Genomic DNA, 21914 nt, shown 5'->3' on the forward strand with positions numbered 1-21914 from the left:
AAGGTTCCCACCGAAGGTGGCACCAGAAGAGCCAGGTGCAACCCTGGCCGTCGCGGCGGGCTGATTCCGGAGCAAGCTAGCGCCAGGCTCGGAGGGGCCTGGCGAACTCCGAGGGCAGCGCCCCTTCCACGCCCTGCCTGCGGGGTCACGCGCACACAGGTCTCACCGCCAACCCTCTCAAGCGCTCCAGGGCCGCCACTCCTGGGGCTTCGGGGCTCAGTGGGCGGGGCAGGCTACAGCCACGCCCCTTGTACAGCCTTGAAAACCAGCGGCGGACTAGCTTCAGTTCGTAGCGGAGCTGCAGTCTGAGCAGGAAACTGCATCTTCAGACTTCTGCTCAGCCACGAGAGGAGCTAGGGTCACCGGACGCCTAGGACCCTTTCACAGTCATCCGACTGGCCGCGCCAACTCCCCACCAGTTTCCTCAGCCACAGCCTTACCTGTGATCTCAGGACTTCCCCGACTTCCAGTGGATGCTCAAACTGACCCAGGACTGCAGTGAGTGGGATACTCAGCCCCTTACTCAGCTCTCCTCCCGTATCAGCGTCTCTCCCAAGGGGAAGAGCATGGTGATTGTTCCTTGAAGAACCCTGACTCTAGACGTCTGAGAAGATGCTGGCCATGAAGCTGTTCACTTGCTTCTTGCAAGTCCTGGCTGGATTGACTGTACATTCCCAGGTAAGGCTTCTCTTGACCTTCTCGTCCCAGCCGTAGCAACGGGGGCTACGGTCTGAAATTACAGACCCACTTTGGAGAGCAGCTCCTGCTGAGATATCCACGTTTTTCCCAGGGGGTGGTCTGGACCTCAGGGAGGAGACCTCTGGCTGGGCAGTCCCCAAAGATTGGGGGGCTGTCTTGGTGGGGGCAGGGAAGCCGTAGGGAATGAGGGAGGTTTCCTGTCTGGCCCCTAGAGCCCATTTGGCTTTGCTAAAAGCATCACTCCGCTAATCCCAGTCAGTTCTCTGGCCTTGTGGTCAGGGTTGAGGCCCCATGACCAACCAGGCGCCCCCAGGACCTCTGACCTGGCCTAGTGGGGGAAGAAACCAGCTAAAGAAGCTTGCGGTGGGGAGATGGGGCCCTTCCCCCACCAGTGCTCCAGTTGAGCCGCGGGATCTTGGGTGGGCTTCAGATATGACAAGGGATCCTGCCATGCCCTTTTCTCCTGGTGGGTGGCAGCAGGTCCTGAGTGCAGGGCCTGGGGAAGTGAGCAGGGCCCTTTTCCCAGGAGCTGGGTGAGTCTGGCTGGGAGCCAGACTGGGCAGCAAAATCCTGACAAAGCCAATGCATTCCCTTCCTGCTGCACTGCCCACTTGCCCTAGGACTCCTCAGCCCCAGCCCAGCGGTGCATGGGGTGTGCAGTCCTCTAGCTGAGCAGCCAGGCCATCAGCCTGCTTGCTGCAGTGTTAGCCTGAGGTGTAACGTTACTGGCAGGCAACACCAGCTCATGGCGCCGCCTGCTCCAGCCCCTGAGTTCCCACCAGCTGATCACCTCCCCCTGGGCTCTGGCACCCAGCCAAGGCGGGCTGTAGAAGGCCCAGCAGGGCTGGCCTGGGGGCTGGGTAAAGGAGAGACCCCACAAGATTATAAGCTCTTTGGAACACGAGAAGCCTCCAAAACCCTCTAGTCTCCTCCCCTTTTCCAAATGAGGAAACTGAGGCCAGAGCATCAGGTGGTTTTTAGCAGCAAGAAACAAGAGGCAGCTCTGAGACAGAGTGGAGTGTGTGCGGAGGATGGGGAGGAGCTCAGGGGGGATTCACAGAGATGCTCCTTCCTCATAGCTGCCCCTTTGTGTCCACCACAGGGGACCCTGTCTGCTGGGAACAACTCAAGAGAAGTGGAAGGTAAGCCAGCCAGGCCAGCTGTGCAAGCTGAGCCCCTCTCTTCTTTCCTAACGAGCGAGCCCCAGCAGAGAAGGAATTGGTCTGAAGGGTGGTCGCAGGCCAGTAGTAAGCTGGGGAGGGTCTGCAAGCTGAAGTCCACCTCTCGTGACCCAGCAACCTAGAGAGGTGTGGTCATGGTTTAGGGTCACCAAGCACACAGAAGCAGGGCAGGATAGCCAGGGTGCATCCAGCTGGCTCAGAGCCCCTGCCCAGCATGCTGTCAGGGTGCAGATGGAGTCTTAGTGGACAGGGTTGGTGCTGAGTGCCAGAGACCAGGCTGGAGTTTGGGAGCTGAATGGAGTAGGCAAGCAGTCAAGGGGCTTAGTCAGGACGAGGAGTCCTGTGTGGCTCTGACCAGGCCTTTCCAGTGATTACAAACAGACGGCCTGTGTCACACCCTCCCTGGCCCTCTCACTCTCTGCCCTGGGTTGTGTCAAGACATAATCTTCAAAGGGCAGTAGGACTTTTGCCAAAGAGACGCACATGCAGGAGGCAGGGAGCTCATGCCAGGTCCTTCCTCCTTTCTCCCTTCCTGCCTCTCTGAGACCCGGAGGATGGCCACATGCCATGGCTGAGGCTTCCCACAGCACCATGGGAGAAGGGATGTGCTTGTAGGGTTGTCCTGACTTACACGGATAATAGCTGAACTGCTGTCTCAGGCTGGGAAGACCCTCTGCTGGCCTGCCCACTTGTCTCTTCACCAGCCCCATGGGAGCCTCATCTTCCCCCGCCTCACACCTGAAGCCTGGGCCACTGAATGGTTGAGAGAAGGAACTCCTTCAGCTCCACAGACTTGCCCATTTTCTGAGCTCTCTGACATTGGCGATGTATCGTGCTCTCTGGGGGTCGAGGAGGGCCGCCTCTCTCGCCCCAAGATCATATCCCTTATTGATAGTTTTAGTATGTAGATCAGGCACCAGCTTTCAAAGATGTCTCAGCCTCTGTCTCCTCATCTGTGAATTAGATAAATACTTGATATTAAAAACTTTTCCCAAGGCTGTAAGATTCTGAGTCCTTGGAAGAGACAAGAGTGTATATACTTCCGAGGACCCCAAGGAGAAGGTTTGGAGGTATAGATTCGGAGTGTAGGCCAGCTCACCTGTAATCCTAACCAGCAAGGGGGCCTGTATTGTGACCAAGGAAGCACCAGCTGTTAAAGTCTGACATCACTATCCCCTCCCGCTAACACTAGAGTCAGAGGCAGCTCGGTGGGTGCAGTCACAGCCGCTGATTTCCACCCCTGTTCTTCTGGGTCCCAGGGATGGGCGTGTCCTGTTACTTGGCTTGACCATCAGCTATGCAGTAGGAAGGTACCAGTGTTTCACAGATGAAGAATCTGAGGCTCAGAGAGGCCCCAGGGATCAGGCAAAGCTCCAGGCACTCTTCAGCGTAGCCGATAGAACCAGCTCGCTCAGCCCCAGGCCTCCCAGCTGGGCAGGAGCTGAGCAGGCGTGAGGAGAAGTGGCCCTTGTGGCAGGCTGGCAGGGTGCCTTGCCAGAGGACACCAGCTAGGCTCCGGCGGGAGGCCAGTGGCTACTGCAGACCTTTCCAGAAGCTTGCCGTCCGGACTGAACAGGGTTCTTCTTGGAGTTCTTCCATCCTGGGTAGTATGCCGCTGGGGACAGATGGCTGCTCACTCACAGGGCTGGACAGGTAGCTGAGGAGCCTGTTCTGGGCCCAGTCCTGACAGGAGGAGCCCTCCCAGTCCTGTCACTACCCACTTCCTACCCAGAACAGGTTTGGGGTTAGTGGGAATGCTCTTCGCAGCAATGAAACCCAACCTTTTCCTGAGGGGGCAGTCGCACATCTGGGAGGAGCTGATGTCTGTGCTTAGGTAAACCAGGCCTCCGCTCAACTCTCTGGGCCTTTCTAGGCCAGTAAGAAACAGGCCTCGGGATTTGGGGGTCCTGGAACCCAAAATGTTTACATGATAGGATGTGGATTACGCATTTGTGTGAGCAGTAAGGGAGCTAGGCCCCCTTTGCCGCTGTCCCTCCCTGGTGGCCGAGCTTTTTGTGCCGCCAACTGCTTCTCTCCCTTATTTACGTTTCCACGCAGAGATTAAATGTTCGGAGTGGCGTGGTGCTCAAGAGGGCTTTAGACTAAACACGAAGCTCACGACTCTGGCGAAGGGAAGGTGGCCTCTGACCCATTGTACAAAGGCAGGCTTTCCCTGGACTCGGAGGCTGCCTGTGAGGAAAGAGGCCTCGTTTCCCCACTTGGGTCCAGGGAGAGGGTCCAACAGCCTGGAAAAGTAGAGGGTCCCCACATCCCCCTCCAGGCCTTGGTCTAGCCCAAGTTCCTTCAAAGAGCAGCGTAGGAGACGGGACACCAGATGCCTAGATAAGAACGGTTTATTGCCTTGGTGACTGCCCCAGCAGCCCTGCCAGCTCCATGTGGAAGAGGCTCTTGGGTGTTTTCCACCAGCTTGTAGCCTTTGCTGAGGGTCTCTGCTATGTCTGAAGTTTATTTTCCTTCCTAGAGGCACATATCCTCGCTGGATCTGTGGGATGGACTTTGGCCCCCTCTGCCCCTAGGAAGCACCACAGAAGCGAGGGTCTGCTGGGGAAGGCCACTGCTCTCTGTCAAGGCCAACTTGTGGGTGACCCTGGTCCCAAGTCTCCCATGAGTTGAGAGGATGGTCGTCAGAAGTGGAGCAGGCTGATCCAGGCCTGGTCTCAAGGCTGACCAGGACTGTACACCAGGGCACCAAACCCAGACAGTCTGTCAGGGCCTACGTGACCTTAGCAACCATCTATTCCCAGGCTGCTTCTCACTCCCAAGCCCAGGAAACTGATATACCTAGAATGGCTAAGTGACCTCCCCAAGGTCATACAGCCAAGTATAGGGCCTGGAGCCAGATGGTCTGGCTTTGGCTGTTCTCTGAGAGCCTGTGTTGGAGCCCTGGTACCAGGCTACCCCTTAAAGGAAGAGCATCTTTGGAGGGATTCCAGATCAGTCCCCCCAGAGATACCACCATCACCACCAGGACATTGCAGGGGTCGGGAATGTTCCTGGTGATCCTCTGTGAACTGTCACCTCATCAGTCAGGAGTCACTGAGCCTGTGTTTACCCGGGGGTCAGCTCCTGCCTTCCCAGAGCCTCGTTTTGGCTCCAGGGGAGATAAGAACCACCAGTGATGGTGGGAAGGATGTGAGCTGGGGACCCAAGCTTTGCTCCCTGGTGGAGCACCGCGCCTCGCAGAGCACCGCTCTTCGCAGAGTGCCTAGAGAAGGAAGGCTTCAGGGAGGAGTGGGGGCTGGGTACAGGCACATGGTCTCCCTTGGTCCATGCAGGGTAAGATTCAAAGCTGGGGGTCAATACTGATATGTCCTAGCTCCTGTAAAGGGTGGTGGGGCCACACGGGCCGGAGGCTGGATCACGTGGTTAGGCATGCTCTCGGCTACAGAGGAGTGATGCCAAGTAGAGCAGGACACGAGGGGGCTGTGATGGGGTGGGGACAGAGGGCAAGGGAAGGCTAGCCGTTCCTGGTAGGAGGACTGTCTTCAGGAGTTCCTCGAGGCTCAGGAAGCACCAGGTCAGGCTGGAGAGAGACCCAGGGCATAGTTCTCGAAGCTCCAAGGAAGACTTGGAACCAGAAAGAAAAACACAAGGAGAACTTGGGACCTTCAAAGATTCTGCTCTATTGAAATTTAAGCCCCAAAGAGAGCTAAAGGATCAGCAGGGACCCCAGAGTGATGGTGGCAATAGTCCAGAGCAGAGGGACCCCACATAGGTCCAGGGGCTTCTTGGGAGAGGTGAACTTTGTGGGAGCTGAACCCAGGAGCCACATCTGGGGCATCAAGGAACAGGTCCCTGCTAACCTGATCTGGCCTTCTGTCTCCCTACAGTGGTGCCCTTCAATGAAGTGTGGGGCCGCAGCTACTGTCGACCAATAGAGAAGCTGGTAGATATCATCGATGAGTACCCTGATGAGGTAGCATACATATTCAGCCCATCCTGCGTCCTCCTGTCTCGCTGTTCTGGCTGCTGCGGGGACGAGAGTCTGCACTGTGTGCCGCTAAAGACAGCCAGTATCACCATGCAGGTAGGGAAGCTCTTCCTGACCCGCCACCATCTGCCATAGCCCACACCATATCCCGAAGCCCGCGGACTCTCTAGAAATTACCCAGAGAGGGACAGAGGTAGGTCAAGGCCCTACAATAGGAACCAAGTTTCCAAGCCAGTGTCCCTCACTGCCAGCACAGGGTCTGTCCATCTAGGCTCTGAGCCCCTCACAGGCTCCTCACTGGTTCTCATCTCTCCCCTCCCACAGATCTTGAAGATCCCCACCACTGGCGATGCTTCCTACGCGGAGATGACATTCTCTCAGGATGTGCTCTGTGAATGCAGGTAGGTCACGGGTGGACAGCAGGGACACACTGCGCACCTAGCAAATGCTAAGCCTCAGCAAATCCTCTGAAGGCCCCTGGGGCAGAAGAGGGGCTGCCTCCCCTGCTGCAAGTGGTCCCCGACAGACCCCTTTCCGTTTTCTCAGACACCCTCCCAAACCTGAGGAGCTGGCCTCAGCCACCCGCTCAGCTGCTAAGATGTCACAGTAGGAAGGGAAGACTGCCAGGGTCCCCCCTCCCATGCATGTCACACCTCCACCCTCTGAGATGAGCAGCACCTGCCACAGGCCTCAGGAATGGGTGCAAAGACATCACAAGCCTGTACTTGATTCTGGAACGGGCTGCCTGCCCACTGGAGGGAGTAAACCGTGCCAAGAAGAGGGCAAAACAAAACCCTCAGAGAAGGGAAGGGACAAGAAAATGGAGATACAGCGTTGTCTTTAAGGTTGCAGCTCACAGCCTGCCATGCCATCTAAGTTCAGAAAGAATGAGATAGTTAGATGCTGCTCTTTGCCATGGCCAAGGGCACCCGATTAGGGGTGTGGGGGCCCAGTCTGGAGCTGAAAGAAGGGGAGGGCAATCACTCCTCACACATGTTTATCCAGTACCCACTGTGGGCCATACACTGGCCGTGGTGCTTGGGATACAGTGGCGAGCAAGATAGAAGAGATTCATGCCCTTGTGGCCAGCTCCTTCGAGCATGCAGAGGAGGAAAATCAGGCTCCATGCAGTTCCCTGCCTTGTGAGCACGGAAGGGGGATCTAGGATTAGACTTGGCCTGTCTCATTCCTGCAACTGCATTTTCCCCGCTGCCTTTCCTGGCAGTCACCATTTCTCCATAGCTCTAGTACTAGCTACGCCGCCTGGCCCTGCCTAATCCCAGGACTCTAGCTGCCTGCTTTGAACTTGAGCCCTGGCTCCAGGCTCTCTCCACTATGCCAATATTGGGGGCCTTGATTCAACCTGTTCACTTCAAGTGACGTAACAATAGCTCAGTCATGAGCCGCCCACCGCTCGGCCTTCACCTTCTCCATCAGCTTTGTTCTCCCCCGCCACTCTTAGGACAAGGTGTGACTGGGGAAAATGGGCCAGCCCAGGACAGCACACACTCAGGGCCCCTGCTGCCCCTCCCGTCCTCAACACTGTCCCTGGGAAATACTGAAGTTATCCCCTTCCATCAGGCCAGGCAACAGGGACACCTTTCTTCTCACTGCTGGGCCAACAGCCACGGCCCCAGAAGGCAGAGCTGGGACATGCCTGGTGACTCCCTGCTGTTGCCACGGTGGGGTGGGGGTTGGGGAGACGCTTGAGCCCAGGAGAGCAGCCTTAGCTGGCCGCCACCATTGCCCTGTCGTCCAGTCTTGTCCATCATTTACTCTCCTTGAGGGAACTCCCAGAATGCACCCTGGAAAGAAAAAGGGGAAAGTGAACAGAGAAAGTATAGTAGCTAAGGAAGAATCTGAGATTTGATGCCAAGAGGCTAGGGCGAGCAGAAACATGTGATGAAGAGCCCCCAGGGGGAACTCCGGCCTCTCTGGAGGTTGCCAGGACCTAGGTAGGGCAGGAGCCCAAGCACTGGGACCTCTGCCGCCGGTTCTTCACCAGCTCCCGTGCTGCCCCCTAGTGGCGCTGGCACGACCGCGTTACCGCCACTTAGGAAAACTGGGAAGCGCCCACTTACTCTTCTCTCCTTGTCTCTTTCTGTTTCCCTAGGCCTTTTCTAGAGAAGACGAAGTCAGAAAGGTAAGCGTACTGGCTTGGAGCAGTTGTGGGACCTGCCAGCTTCTGTCCTAGTTGAGAAGCTCCAGCTATGTTGTGCTGATGTTTGGCTTGTTGCAGGAAGAAGATCAAGGGAAAGAGGAAGAGAGAGAAGCAGAAACCCACAGACTGAGGAACCCCACCTGTGAGTGTGCTGGGGCTCAGGGCTGGCAGAAAGACGGGGTCTAAGGGGCGGGGGCGGCCCCGGCAGCAAGGGCCAATGGTCAGGGGTGGGTGAGGCAAAAGCTCAAATGAGATCTCGAGGTAAGAACAGGGAATTCATGTTTTTTAAGGACCAAGGTGCATCAAGGGACCTTAGTTCTTGCCCCTTATCTCTGCATGGCCTTAAAACAATCACTTTCCTTGTAAAAGGATGGGGCTGGCATCACAGCAAGCATTGGGCTAGTCTACAGGCCTCTGCCAAGCACTGCTGTGTGCCAGACACGTGGGTGACAGCCACACTCTTCCAGTGTTTGCCTTCTGCTCCACAGCTGGCCACTTCTGGGCAGCCCTGGGGAAAGCGCAATACCCCCCTGTCGGGTCCCCTGGTCAGTGTCTCTGTCTTTGGGTCCCTTCCTTCTTCTCTCTTCTCTGTTCCTTGACCATCTTGGCTTCGCACCTCGGGGTAGCAGAAGGTAGTGCCAGTCAACAGTGTAGCTGGAAGAGGAAGAGCAGGGCAGGGACTCCCCCCAAGCTAGCGGGAGTTGCATATCTCTCTCTCTCTCTCTCTCTCTCTCTCTCTCTCTCTCTCTCTCTCTCTCTCTCACACACACACACACACACACACACACACACACACATATCAAGTGCCACCCGGCCATTTCTCAGACGTGGGTTCCCGGGCGTCTCGTTCAGGTATTTTCCCAACGAGACCATCAAAACCTCACGTGCCTCTTGCTTAATTTTAGATTGGCCATTAACATATGCAGGGTTATTTTAAATGGTATGCTATGTAGCCCACGTTGGCTTTAAACTTTCAGCAATCTTCCTGCCTCAGCCTCCCAGGGGGGCTGGGTTTACAGACATGCGCCACTGCAATTTCTCTCTCTCTCTCTCTCTTTCTCTCTCTCTCTCTCTTTTTTACTTTTAAAATCATACTAACAAACAGTTGGGTTTAGAGGATCTAGCTTTCCGTAAGGGGGAAGGGTGCAGGGAGGCTGTAGCGAGGACAGGTCTCGGGCACCTCCTCACACAAAGTTAAAACGGAATATCCAAGAAGGCTGAAAACTCAGTTCTTACAAAACAAAAACAAAAAACACCTGTTTTGGGGGGTGGGGATGTAGCGGGATGGTAAGGAGCTTGCCCATCGTGTGAAAGAATCCTCAGTGCCACAGAACATATAGTAAAAGAATACAAACAGGCCGGGCGGTGGTGGAGTACGCCTTTAATCCGAGCACTCGGGAGGCAGAGGAAGGCGGATCTCTGCAAGTTTGAGGCCAGCCTGGGCTACAAGAGCTTGTTGCAGGACAGAGACACCCTGTCTCAAAAAACCAACAAACAAAAAGCAGACAACGAAACCACTGTCACCGGTTCTCAGTCTTTGGAACGTTTGTCTGAAGATTGAGTAACCAGAGACACTGTTGCATGATGCCAGATTGGCTTCAAGTGTCTCTGTCACCGAACAGTTGTGTGGCCTTAGGCAAGTTTCTTAAACTCTCTGAACCTTCGCCCCTCATTTGTGAGCAGGTAACATCCCTGTGAGGTGTCCTGAAAAGGGAGACAGTGCTTGGCAAGGGTGCTAACTGCTTGCTGGCCTGGGTGTGAGCAGCGTTCCCAGGGTGCTTGCTGCTCCTTGTCCTCTGCACCCGCCCTCCTCTATGGGAGGGGGCCTCGTCCTCCACAGTGTCCTGATCTCCCTGACTTGTCTGTGTTTGGTCTCTGGCAGGTTTGGTGGTGCTGTTCCCCGGAGCTGACCAGCCCCTCAGAGGAGAGACCCTACACCCGGCTCATATATTTATTACCGTCCCCCTCCCAAATCCCTCCCTGCTGGTACCTACCCCCCTCTATTTATTAGCCAACTCGACCCTGCTGAATGACTTGCTCCCGCCAAGATAAGGAGCATGGAAGGACAGGACCCTCAGGAATTCAGTGCCTTAAACAGAACGTGAGAGAAGGAAAGAAGCCAGCCACGGTTCCGTGGGAGCTTCGGCTTGGGAAGACGCAAGACATGGACTTGGCCTCACAAGGGGCAAGCCAGGCCCCTGAGGCTCTGGTTCTCCAGGGAAATGGAGAAGGAAAGAGAAGGCCCAGTACCTACCCTGGTCCCCAGCTCCACCCGGACAGCAGCTCTGGCCATGGCTGCATTGAAGACATGTCCTCCTCCTGCTGCAATCAACTGTTTACCCTGGAGACCAGGACAAGACATTCAGCTCTGGAGAACAGAGCCTGCCTGTGGGCTTTGCCTTTCAGCCTAGAAGTTCACTCTTCATCCTTTGCAAAGCACCCACCCTGCCCCCTCTCTGGGACATAGGCAGAGTGGCCTGGAACTGGACAGAGGGCAGGCTGCAAGGGGGATAATTGCCCAAGGACTTTCATCGCTGCAAATCAGGGGCATGTGTCCTAGTGTTACGGCTAGCAAGCAGGTTCCTGGAGGGCCCTTGCAGCTCACCGGGTGTCTCTGCTGGAACTGTCTAACTGCCAAGCCAGATTCTCTTGAATAAAGCATTCTCGTCTGAAACCAACCTGTCAAGCTGTGTGTCTTCTAGAGCAGAGAGGGGAGGGCTGTGGGGAGGCAGAGACCAGCATGGTGGCTCCGAGCCTCGCTAACTCATCTCAGAGAGCCTTCTCAGGTTGGGAGGGGGCATGCCACCATGGATAGTATCATATATGTTTCCCCTTTCACAGCTGGGGAAACCGAGGCCTGAGAAGGCAGGATGGATGATGGGCTGAGAGTCAGCGGTCAGCCTTACTCCAGGCTTGCCAGGGGACACTGCGTGTCTCTGCCATTACTCTTGGCTGGACTTCTCTGCTTTGACACATGATAAAGGAGCTTTGCTACTGTCTTGATGGCCCTGGATGGTCTTCAGAGACTGTCCCCAGATAGATTATTTCAGGACTACCCCCGGGGCTCGCCCATCCCCAAACATACAGTTCCACCTCTAAAAGTTGGGGAGAGGTTTGGCTCCAGGCTCCTCTAAACCCCATTTTCCCAACCCAAGGCCACCTTATACCCAGCCTGGAACCCACACTCTGGATAGCCTATAAGTGGGTCTCCCCATGTCCTCAGACCTCAGGAGGGCTACCCTGTCCTAGGTTTGCTGAAGCACAATGTCCCCTCACTACTTGGGCCCTGGATGCCTGGATCGGCTGCCACCTTCTTCCTTTTGCCTCCCAACTTCCTTCACTTTCCTCCCTTAAAAAAAATAAATAAATAAAAAAAGAAAAACTTGTATTTCTTCGAGTCCAAACCACTTTCTAACAGACACTCAGCCGCTCCTGACGCATGAGGAAGTGTTGTGTGAGCACCTTTTGAACTGTGTGTGCTGATTGGAGAGCCCTACTTTATCTCTTGAGGCTGAAACACACAGGGGCTCAGGGGAACAGAAAGGGGCCTACTTATAGGGCGCTGGTTCTCTCGCTTCCTAATACTAAGACCTTTTAATATGGTTCCTCATGTCATGGTGACACACAGCCTCCCAACCATGCAATTATTTTTGTTGCTACTTCCTAACTAATTTTGCTACCGAGCGGTGTCTCAGTTCCTAAGGCCTTGGGAAATAGGTGTTGTTTGGTGGTCACGACCCACAGGTTGAGAAGTGCTGCTTTGTTTGAAGGTCACGAAAGTGAGCAGGGTCCAGCAGGCTCTGTCTGTTCACAGAAGCTTGGAGCCCTGGAGGACTGTCCGGCAGTCCGGTCAGCATGTGTTCCTGGCGAGGGATCAGAGAGGGTGTGGGCTGGCCCCGGGGGACTCAGCTAAAGAAATGGCTTGCTTCTCTCTTCATCTGCAGCTGTGGGAAGACAACGTCGCTGGCTGGGTTCTCTGAAGAAAGCACCCCTCCCTCATTCAGGCCTCTGGCTGGGCCCTGAGGACCCCAACCCCACCCTGTAGTATCTCCAAGGTTTTCATCTCCCATTCAGGCCAGCGACCTCTGCAGTAACCTAGACAGAGACCAGGTCAGTTCCTGGGTTAGAGGAAGAAACCCTTGTCCCTGGCCGGGCTGTTCACTGCAGGATCAGTAAGAAAAGGAACATCATGGTGGGTGCATTTGAGCAAGCCGACGGTCCTCTCAAGTCATCTGGGTCCTCAGGGACCCATGTAATGGGCTTGTCACTCTTTGGTGGAATACCACTCAGTCAGACGTTCTGGGGCACTGTGGGGAACGGCGCACGTGTGCCCTTTGCCCTTGGCTCTCATTCCACGGAGAGTTGTGTGTTAGAGGCTGCAGGTTGTCATTTCAGTTGTGGGCTCAAAGCTAAGGAAAAGGGGGCTCTCAAGCACCCAAAATTCTAATACAAAAAACTTTAGGCCCGGATCAAAAACACTGGCCTAATTAACTCAGCAAGAGTTAAACTTGAGGGGAGAGGTGAGATGGTTCAGTGGTTAAGAGCACAGCTGCTTTCCCAGAGGACTTGGGTTTCATTCCCAGCACCACACATGACAGCTAACAACCATCAGTTCTGTAGTTCCAGGGAATCCGACACCATCCTTCTGGTCTTTTCAGGGACCAGACACCCATGTGGGACTCAGACATATACACAGATAAAACACTCGTACACATGGATGGATGGATGGATGGATGGATGGATGGATGGATGGATGGATGGAGCTGAGGAGCAGAGAGGGGGACATAGTTAAGAGGGGCTAGCTTGTCAGATAAAGGTGCTTATCTTAAAAACTCTGTGGCCTGAGTTCAATCCTTGGATCCCACAAGAGGGTAGAAAGAGAGAAATTACTAACTCCGCAAGTTGGTCTTGTGACCTCTACATGTGTGCTGTGGCACGTGCCGTACACACATATACACACGTCATGCACACATACACACACACACTAATAACAACAACAACAATAAAAAATTAAAAATCTATAGTTGAAGGTGGGCTGGCGGTAGAATTCTGTAATTCCTGTACTCTGGAAACTGAGGCAGAAGAGTCAAGAGTTCAAGGTCAGCCTGAGCTACACAATAAGATTCTGACAAAATTAAACAGAAGGAAGGAAAGAAGGCAGTAAGGAAGGAGGGAAGAGTTTTGCCTCTCCAAAATGCAGCGGTGGAACATTAGAGATGGCCTCCACACTGCTCTGCTGGAGGTGACCCTTCGGTTCCCCCTTCGGCTGAGTTGAGCTGGCTGCTTTGGCCCACAGCCAGTGGTTCTTACGCCAGCATTCAAGAACACCGGTGCTTCGCCTTGGTCCCTTGGAACGCTCAGCTGTGATGGTGTTAGCCACCTTGAGGTCACCGTGTAGGAAGCAAGCTCAGACGACCGACCATGGAGGAAACAGAAGAAAAGGCTCCATCAAACCCAAACTCCCCTGTCTCCAGCCCTCACAGTTATCTCAGCTGATGCCTCAGGAGGCTGGATGGGGAGAGAGTTCAGTGGCTAAGAGCACAAGCCATTCCTGCCCAGGACCCGGGCTCAGTTCCTAAAGTCCAGCTTGGGTGGCTTACAAACTGCCTGTAATTCCAGATCACAGGTATACAAGGCCCTGGCGAGTACACAGGCCCATACATAGACATAATTACAAATAAAGATTATGGGGCTAGAGAGAGGGAAGGGTCAACAGGAAAGAGCACTTGTTGCTCTTGCAGAGGACCCGTGTTCTGTTCCATTTTCTCATCTTTGTAGGCACCAGTCACGCACATGGCACACAGATAAACATATAAACTACAAACACAACATCCACACATGTAAAATAAAATAAATAAATCTTAAAAATCATTTTTCGTGATTTATCTTTATTTTATGTGCATCAGTGTTTTGCATGCTTATATGTCTGTGTGAGGGTGTCAGATACTGTTTTGAACTGCCGTGTGGGTGCTGGGAATTGAACCAGCCAGTGTGTTCTGAACTGCTCAGCCATCTCTTCCGCCCCTAAACAAATCTTTTTAAAATAAAATAAAGGTTAGAAGGGAGTTTACAGGCCTCACGGAGCAAAGACAAACTGTTCCCGCCACATCCTGCTTCCTCTCCTAATGGTGGTACCAGGTATCAGGAGACACCACAAAGACAGAATGTTTTAGAGTGGCTTGCTCTGCAACAATAAGTAACCGGCACAGTAACTGGGGAAAGGCAAAGACGCAACGTTCCAGAGAGTGCTGTCGACCAGGGTTCACAGGAAGCCTCATCATGGGGGGGCAGGGGGTATGAACACACATTTACATCGTTTATGACATTACGGTCACTCAGAGACAAGAGTGCTCCAAACGAGGACACTGGCAACGGGGTTAGGAAGGCTCCAATATGACTGGAGCCTGATGGGCAAGAGAGGGAGCCAGGAGCCAATGGCTTTACTCTAAAGGCAGGTAGAGAATCAAAATCTGCTGCAATATGGCAGAAAACCTTCAAAAGGTGTTAAGCTATAGAAGAAAATGACACACACCTTTGTTCTTCTCTTCTCTTCTCCTCTCTCTCTCTCTCTCTCTCTCTCTCTCTCTCTCTCTCTCTCTCGACAAGGTCTCTCTACATAGCCCCGGTTATTCTGAAACTCGCTCTGTAGACCAGGCTAGCTCCAAGCTCACATAGACCCACCTGCCTCTGCCTTCCACGTGCTGGGATTAAAGGTGTGCACCATCACCGCCCAGCTACCACTGGTCACTTGGAAAATGTTCTCTAGGGACACAAGGTTGAGAGGTCACAAATTTTCATAAGACGGCAGCAAATCCAGACGCAGTTATGGTAGATGGTTCTAATGAGAGGGACAGGGCACAGAGAGATGAAGAGATTTTAGGGCATTCCCACGTGTGCTCTGTCCACCTGGTTCCTAAGCTTCAGCTGAATCTCAGGGCCAGGCATTTTGGAGTAGATACATAGTAATTGTAGGTAGTAGACAGTGATGGGGCGAAATATATCCGCATGCAAACGTCCCACACTCCCACTTCCCCATCTGCTAAAGGAAATTCCGTTCTAAAGTATTTAGGGAGCTAAGAGAGGCATAGCAGAGAGGCTACGTTGATCTACTTAGGAGAAAAGATAAATGAGGAGGGGCTGGAAGTAGAAAAGGAGTTTGGAGTTTGCCAAGAGACTTTGGTGGTGGAGAACAACTTGGGGCATGAAAGAAGGGCATTGGGAGCATGCCGCCGTGCTCCCCAAGTGCTAAGGCATGCCGCGGTGCTCCCCTACCGCAAAGGTATGCTGCTGTGCTCTCCAAGCGCTAAGGCATGCCGCGGTGCTCCCCTACTGCTAAGGCATGCTGCAGTGCTCCCCAAGCGCTAAGGCATGCCGCGGTGCTCCCCTACTGCTAAGGCATGCTGCAGTGCTCCCCAAGCGCTAAGGCATGCCGCGGTGCTCCCCTACTGCTAAGGCATGCTGCTGTGCTCTCCAAGCGCTAAGGCATGCTGCAGTGCTCCCCAAGCGCTAAGGCATGCTGCAGTGCTCCCCAAGCGCTAAGGCATGCTGCTGTGCTCCCCAAGCGCTAAGGCATGCTGCTGTGCTCCCCAAGCACTAAGGCATGCTGCAGTGCTCCCCTAGTGTTAGGGCATGCTGCAGTGCTCCCCTAGTGTTAGGGCATGCTGCAGTGCTCCCCAAGCGCTAAGGCATGCTGCAGTGCTCCCCTAGTGTTAGGGCATGCTGCAGTGCTCCCCAAGCGCTAAGGCATGCTGCAGTGCTCCCTAGTGTTAGGGCATGCTGCAGTGCTCCCCAAGCGCTAAGGCATGCTGCAGTGCTCCCCTAGTGTTAGGGCATGCTGCAGTGCTCCCCAAGCCCTAAGGCATGCTGCAGTGCTCCCCTAGTGTTAGGGCATGCTGCAGTGCTCCCCAAGCGCTAAGGCATGCTGCAGTGCTCCCCTAGTGTTAGGGCATGCTGCTGTGCTCCCCAAGCGCTAAGGCATGCTGCAGTGCTCCCCAAGCGCTAAGGCATGCTGCCATGCTCCCCTACTGCTAAGGCATGCTGCAGTGCTCCCCAAGCGCTAAGGCACCAGGCAGAGACTGAGCCCAACAGGTTACACAGAGCTGGGTGAGATATTTCCTCGGCCCTTGGAATTTTTGTTGAAAGGGGTTGAAGAGCTGGCTCATTGTTTAAGAGTACTCGTTCCTAAAAGGACTCTGGTTTGGTTCTCAGCACCACATGGTGGCTCACAACCATCCTTAACTCCAGCTCCCGGGGATCTATCACCTTCTTCTGGCTTCCCTGCACGCCAGGCATGCATATGGTCCACATACATACGTGCATATCAACCACTCACACACACAAAATAAAAATTAAATTTAAAAAATTGAAAGAGTATTTATTAAATTTATATTAGTATTGTATTTATATAAATATTTATTAAAAGGGCCAGAGGTATACCTCAGGAGTAGAAGACTTGCCTAGCACACAGAAAGTTCTAGGTCCAATTCTCAGAACTAGGGGGAAAAAAGTTAGTCAAAGGATTAAGATTATAACTAGAAGGAAGGAGAAGTTAGTGGCATTTGAGTTGTTCCTTAAAGAATAGGCCACCATGGACTAGATGTGGTGACATATGCACTCAGAGGAATGGGGCAGCGGATGATGAGTTCAAGGCTAGCCTGGACAACATAGCCAGTCCGTGTTTCAACAAATAAAATAACAGAGAGGGGAGAGAGGAGAGAGAGAGAGACAGAGAGAGAGAGAGAGAGAGAGAGAGAGAGAGACAGAGAGAGAGACAGAGAGAGAGAGAGAGAGACAGAGAGAGAGAGAGAGAGAGAGACAGAGAGAGAGAGAGGGAGAGAGAGAGACAGAGAGAGAGAGAGACAGAGAGAGAGACAGGGAGAGAGAGAGAGAGACAGAGAGAGAGAGAGACAGAGAGAGAGACAGAGAGAGAGAGAGAGAGACAGAGAGAGAGAGAGAGAGAGAGACAGAGAGAGAGAGAGAGAGACAGAGAGACAGAGAGAGAGAGAGACAGAGAGAGAGAGAGAGAGAAACACCTCCCAGCTCTAGGTCAAGGCAAACTGCTGACTGAATTGAGAAACAGGTGTTTGAACTGCGTTTGTTCTTAGCAGTTCTGGGGCTGCAGAGCTGGAAGCTGCTGCCGTTTTTTTAAACAAACACTATGCTGGACCAAAAGAAATTTACAAATTTTCCTTTCCTTCTACAGATGAAGATATAGAGGTCCAGGCTGTCAAAAGCCATGTGGATTAAGTGAGCCAGAACTTTCAAATTCACCAGGAAGGACTGCCATGGGATGGAATCCAGCCCTGAAGCGGATGCTTCCTGCCCCGGCCACGGTACCTCCTCCACGGGATGGAGAGCAGAGAGGGGACGAGGAGAGGACTGTACTCCCCACTGGAGAAGCTGGCCAAGCCATCTGTGAGGTGTGTCTGGGTGGGTCCACAGAAAAGGCCTTTCCACAAACTCGGGTGGGAAATCAAGGCTCCAGACAGGGCGGTGACAGGACAGAGTCTTGGTGTGGAAAGATGGCTGTCTGTCAGCAACAAAGCTTAACAGCTGTTGTTTTAGAGAAGCCCAACCCCTCCCTTTCCTGAGGGAAGCCTGAGCACCCCCTCCCATGACATTGGCTGTGACTGAGGAAGATGAGGCCCCACCTCAAAGACTCCAGGCCAAAAACATGGTGTTTCTGGTCCCTGCAGCCATGGAAACATCAGATGGCCAGCAGGAGGAAGGGGCTGAGGCCGTCTCATAGCTGGACTATGGGCTGTCACCTGGATGGCAGGTGAGACACTATTGGCTCCCCTGCAAGTCTGTTCAGTGCAGGAGACCCATGTACTATCCTCCTGTCCCTGCTCCATCCTCTGTGGCCCTGCCCTGCCCTGCCTCAGCCAGGGCCACCCAGCACCTTAAGGCTGCCGCAGTAACAGGAGACTCAGGCAGCCCAGCCCACACTGACAGTGCTGAGAAGTGGCCCAGGAAGAGGGGGTCTAAGATTTGGCCTGAGGATGGACAGTCCCTACAGGGCCACCCTCCTCTCTTGGCCCATGAAGACTATGGAGTCTTCTTCTCACTTACCAAACAAGTCCCCGAGGGGTGAGATCAGCCCTAGGAATTCCTTCCCCAGCTTCTTGGAGGGTCAGAAACTGACAGCTGGTCATGGCTGGCTGCCGCACAGACACAGAAGCCGTGGTCTATGGGAGCAGAGCCAGGCCCAGCAGGCTAAGATCACATGTAGTGGCCTTCCTTTCTCCCCCATGCATCGGGCCAGGCCTGTGGGCCGTGCGTGTGTGCGTGTGTGTGTGTGTGTGTGCGCGCCTGTGTGTGCGTGTGTGTATGTGTGCATGCGCATGTTTGTGTGTGTGTGGTGGCGGGGGGGGGGGGAGTTCAGCTAGAATTGCATAATTCCTAGACAAGTGCTCCCCAGGAGACTAGAAATACAACCTCTCAGCCCACAGGAAGATGAGGGGTCCCTCTCATGTCAGAATCTCTAGGAAGTGCCTTTGACTCCCCCTTTTATTGTCAATTTATTATTTTATAAATATGAGCACTCTACCTGCCAGAAGAGGGCATCAGATCCCACTATAGATGGTTGTGAGCCTCCATGTGGTTGCTGGGAATTGAACTCAGAACCTTGGGAAGAGCAGTATCTCTTCAGCCCCCCTTTGATTCTTTGAGAGAGAAGCCCTGGCCAGTAGAGATTAGCTCCACCAAAGATACACAGTGCCAGGCTGCGTGTGGTGGCGCTCGACTGTAATCCCAGTTCTAGAGAGGCAGAGGCAGAAGGATGTCTGTGAGTTTGAAGTCAGCCTTGTCTGCAAAGCAAGTTCTGAGATAGCCAGGCAGGACCACATAGGGAGAGTCTGTCTCGAAAAGAGAAAAGAAAGAGACTCATAGTGCCTCATTGAGACTCCATCTTCGTGTATGGAGAGTTTGCTGACCCTCACCTTCCTTTCGCATGAGAATATAAAATCTAATCCTATTAAGAGAGTCTAATAATTGTGTAGCTATGACAGCAGGTAACTCTTAGAACAGATTATAAACCTGATTTACACGGTCACTTCATCCAGTAACCAGGCTCCTGAGACCCACACTCAGTCAGTAACAGCCCCCCTGCCTCTGAAAATAGCCAATCCACTGCGGGTGCTCCTAGGGTCAAGGAACGGCCAATAAAAATTGGCTCATTCCTAAACGCTGTCCTTGCCCCAAACCCATCCAGTAGTCTATCATGTTTTCTTTTCTTTTCTTTTTGGTTTTCCAACAAAGCGTTTCTCTATAGCTTTGGAGCCTGTTCTGGAACTCCCTTTGCAGACCAGACTGGCCTCAAACTCACTCTGCCTCCCGAGTGCTGGGATTAAAGGCGTGTGCCACCACCGCCAGGCCATCTATATTTTCACTTTCCAAAGCCTGAGTTACTTTGAATTGCGAAACATAAAGGGGAAACTTCCAGAAATAAACAATCTGCGATTTTAAAACCATAGACTGTACGTGGTGGTGTGACGCAATCTCTCGCCATTGCGGGCTATCCCACGGGGTGATGGGCAGCATCCCTTTCTTTGCTGTATCCACACCGTGTGTGCTATCCTCCGATTGGTCGCTGACTAGCTGTCTGCTGTTGACTTCCATTTCAACCGTCGTGGTGTCACAATGCTTAGATACAGGGTTTGGTACAGGGCAGGTTTTCAAGCATCAACTGGGAGTCTTGGAACACATCCCTTACCCCTAAGACAAAGGGGACTACTGGATAGAAGAACTCTCTACCCTCCTCAGAGATGCTGTGCCTTGCCAACACAGCTCTCTCCCTTGCTTAAGCAAGCTGCAACTGCTTCTTGTTTCACAGAATTGGTGGCCGTATCTCCTTTCAATATTCTCCTCCAAACTCTTTTTTACAATCGGCCACAAATTCTCCTAAAATCCCAAGAACAAGCAATAAATTTGTTTTTTAGGCTTTGGTACAAAACCGGCCTAGGCTGCAGATGGACATCATTTCCCCGGTATACCTCTTTATCTTCTCTGCCCCCTCCACCAGAACCCGGCTCAATCCTGGCAGAATGTCTGTGGACCATCCTCATGTGTTGCTCTTTGGACGAAACAGATCACACCTCTTGCCGTAGTTTGTGTGAGGGTGTTTTATATCAAAAGACCCCACTATTACACCATCATCCTCAGGACGAAGAAGAGAGAAGGGAGCAACGCAGCGCCTTTGCACATCTACTTAGCTTACGACCCAAATGTAACAAGGATCCATTGTTTATTTCATAGCCTGCTTTTAAAACTTAGTCTGGTTCAGGGGCTGGGTGGATGGAACAGTGTTTAAGAGCACTGCCTACTCTTCCAGAGGACCTGGGTTCAATTCCCAGCATGCACACGGCGACTCACAACTGTCTGTAACACCAGCTCTAGGGGACTCGACACTCTCACACAGACAGGCATGCGGTCTAAATAAATACCAACGCATAGAAAAGAAAAATAAATAAAGTAACAAGAACTTAGTCTGGGCACTGGAGAGATGACTCAGGGGTTAAGATCACTGGCTGCTCAGCACCCAGATGGCGGCTCACAACCATCTGTAGCTCCAGATGCCTCTCCTGGTTTCTTGGGGGTCCCACGCATGTATGTGGTGCTCTTACATACATGCAGGCAAAACACTCATACACATAGAATAAAAATAAATAAAAGCTTTCTTTTGAAAATCATCTGAAAGAGGCGGGCGGGGGTGGTGCACGCCTTTAATCCCAGCACTCGGGAGGCAGAGTTAGGCCGATCTCTGTGAGCTAGTTCCAGGACAGGTTCCAAAAGAAACCCCATCCCGAAAAAAAAAAAAACAAAAACAAAAAAAAATTATCTGAAAGAAAAGAAGAAAAAATCAAAATCAAAATCATCTGGTATGGACTGTTTCCAATGACATCACCTATTCTCCAATGATATGATTTTAAGTCCTGCATTGTTTTTCATCATCTGGAATTCCCACGGTTTGGTCAACAGATGCACTATTGGGCATTTAGGTTTTAGCGGTGGTTATTATTAAGAAAGCTGTGATAAGCATCCTTGTAGCTAGCTCTTTGTGTGCAGAAGTTTCTTGCTTCAAAAAACAGCAACAGCCTTGGACGTCAAAGGCTGTAAATCTACTGTAAATCTCTGTCCAGTTCTTCATGCAATAAAACCTTCTCTGTCACTCACGGTTCATACCAGCTCACGTCATGGTTGGAAGAGAGGGCTTATTGCTGTTTCCCCAGCGGTCTAGGCTCTCTGCTTCCATAGTCATTCTGGTGGGAGGAAGGGGAAGATGAATTATCCACCGGCTTTTGAAGCTCCCACCCTAAAATACCACATGCTTCATCCCGGAGCACTTCAAAGCAAGTCCGATGACTCAGCCTAGCTTGTGCAGGGTTGGAGCAGCAGCATCCTGCCTTCTGCCAGGATGGCTGACTGTGGGAACGCTTCTAAGTGACATATGGGGTTTGCTCGGTTTCTGGAAGATAACCCATTATCAAGTTAAGAGGAAAATCTGTGAGCTTTGCTTAAGAGTTTGTGAAGAAGTGTTCCTCTATCAGGAAGTGGTGCTAATGTCTGTCAATGACTACATGCCTTCTGTTTGATCGGCAGATGTGAAACCCTCCTCCCCCACTCCCTGCCCTTACTTTACTAGAGCATTCATACGTATTTTGTCTCTGTCCAGAACCTTCTCCGCAGCCCTTCTCAATTGCATTCCCTGGTTAATTTCTTAGGTTTTAGAGCTCACTCATTCACTCAACACACATTTCCTGAGTAATACTACATGACATATGCCATTCATGGCATTTGGGGACAGCAGTGAACTAAGCAGACCAAAGCCCATGAGGGTCACTGCAGAGTTAGGAGAGAAACATAGCACAGATGAACGAGTGGGTTAGAGGCCATGCTATCAGTCTAGGGGAGACGAGGGGAG

General features: G+C 52.7%; 1 protein-coding gene across 2 annotated transcripts; it reads left to right on the forward strand.

The window, feature by feature from the left end:
- Positions 1-284: 284 nt before the first annotated feature.
- Pgf (placental growth factor) lies at positions 285-10669 on the forward strand. 2 transcript variants are annotated; one of them, XM_075947469.1, is made up of 7 exons: positions 285-678; positions 1802-1841; positions 5732-5928; positions 6157-6233; positions 7946-7975; positions 8072-8135; positions 9876-10669. In XM_075947469.1, exons 1-6 carry the CDS (start codon positions 613-615, stop codon positions 8121-8123), a joined length of 462 nt encoding a protein of 153 aa, XP_075803584.1. In that variant the 5' UTR covers positions 285-612; the 3' UTR covers positions 8124-8135; positions 9876-10669. The 2 variants fall into 2 exon arrangements, with proteins under 2 accessions (XP_075803584.1, XP_075803585.1); XM_075947470.1 differs by lacking the exon at positions 9876-10669 and having other exon boundaries at positions 475-678; positions 8076-8139.
- Positions 10670-21914: the final 11245 nt, after the last annotated feature.

The sequence above is a fragment of the Microtus pennsylvanicus genome, chromosome 14 (assembly GCF_037038515.1).
Source record: "Microtus pennsylvanicus isolate mMicPen1 chromosome 14, mMicPen1.hap1, whole genome shotgun sequence".
Taxonomy (NCBI): Eukaryota; Metazoa; Chordata; class Mammalia; order Rodentia; family Cricetidae; genus Microtus; species Microtus pennsylvanicus.

What these genes read in the sequence shown, in the direction of transcription:
- Pgf (XM_075947470.1), top strand. Translation starts at nt 613, where the DNA reads ATGCTGGCCATGAAGCTGTTCACTTGCTTCTTGCAAGTCCTGGCTGGA. An exon ending in CAACTCAAGAGAAGTGGAAG is followed by an intron (nt 1,842 to 5,731) that starts GTAAGCCAGCCA and finishes GTCTCCCTACAG; the next exon opens with TGGTGCCCTTCAATGAAGTG. An exon ending in GATGTGCTCTGTGAATGCAG is followed by an intron (nt 6,234 to 7,945) that starts GTAGGTCACGGG and finishes CTGTTTCCCTAG; the next exon opens with GCCTTTTCTAGAGAAGACGA.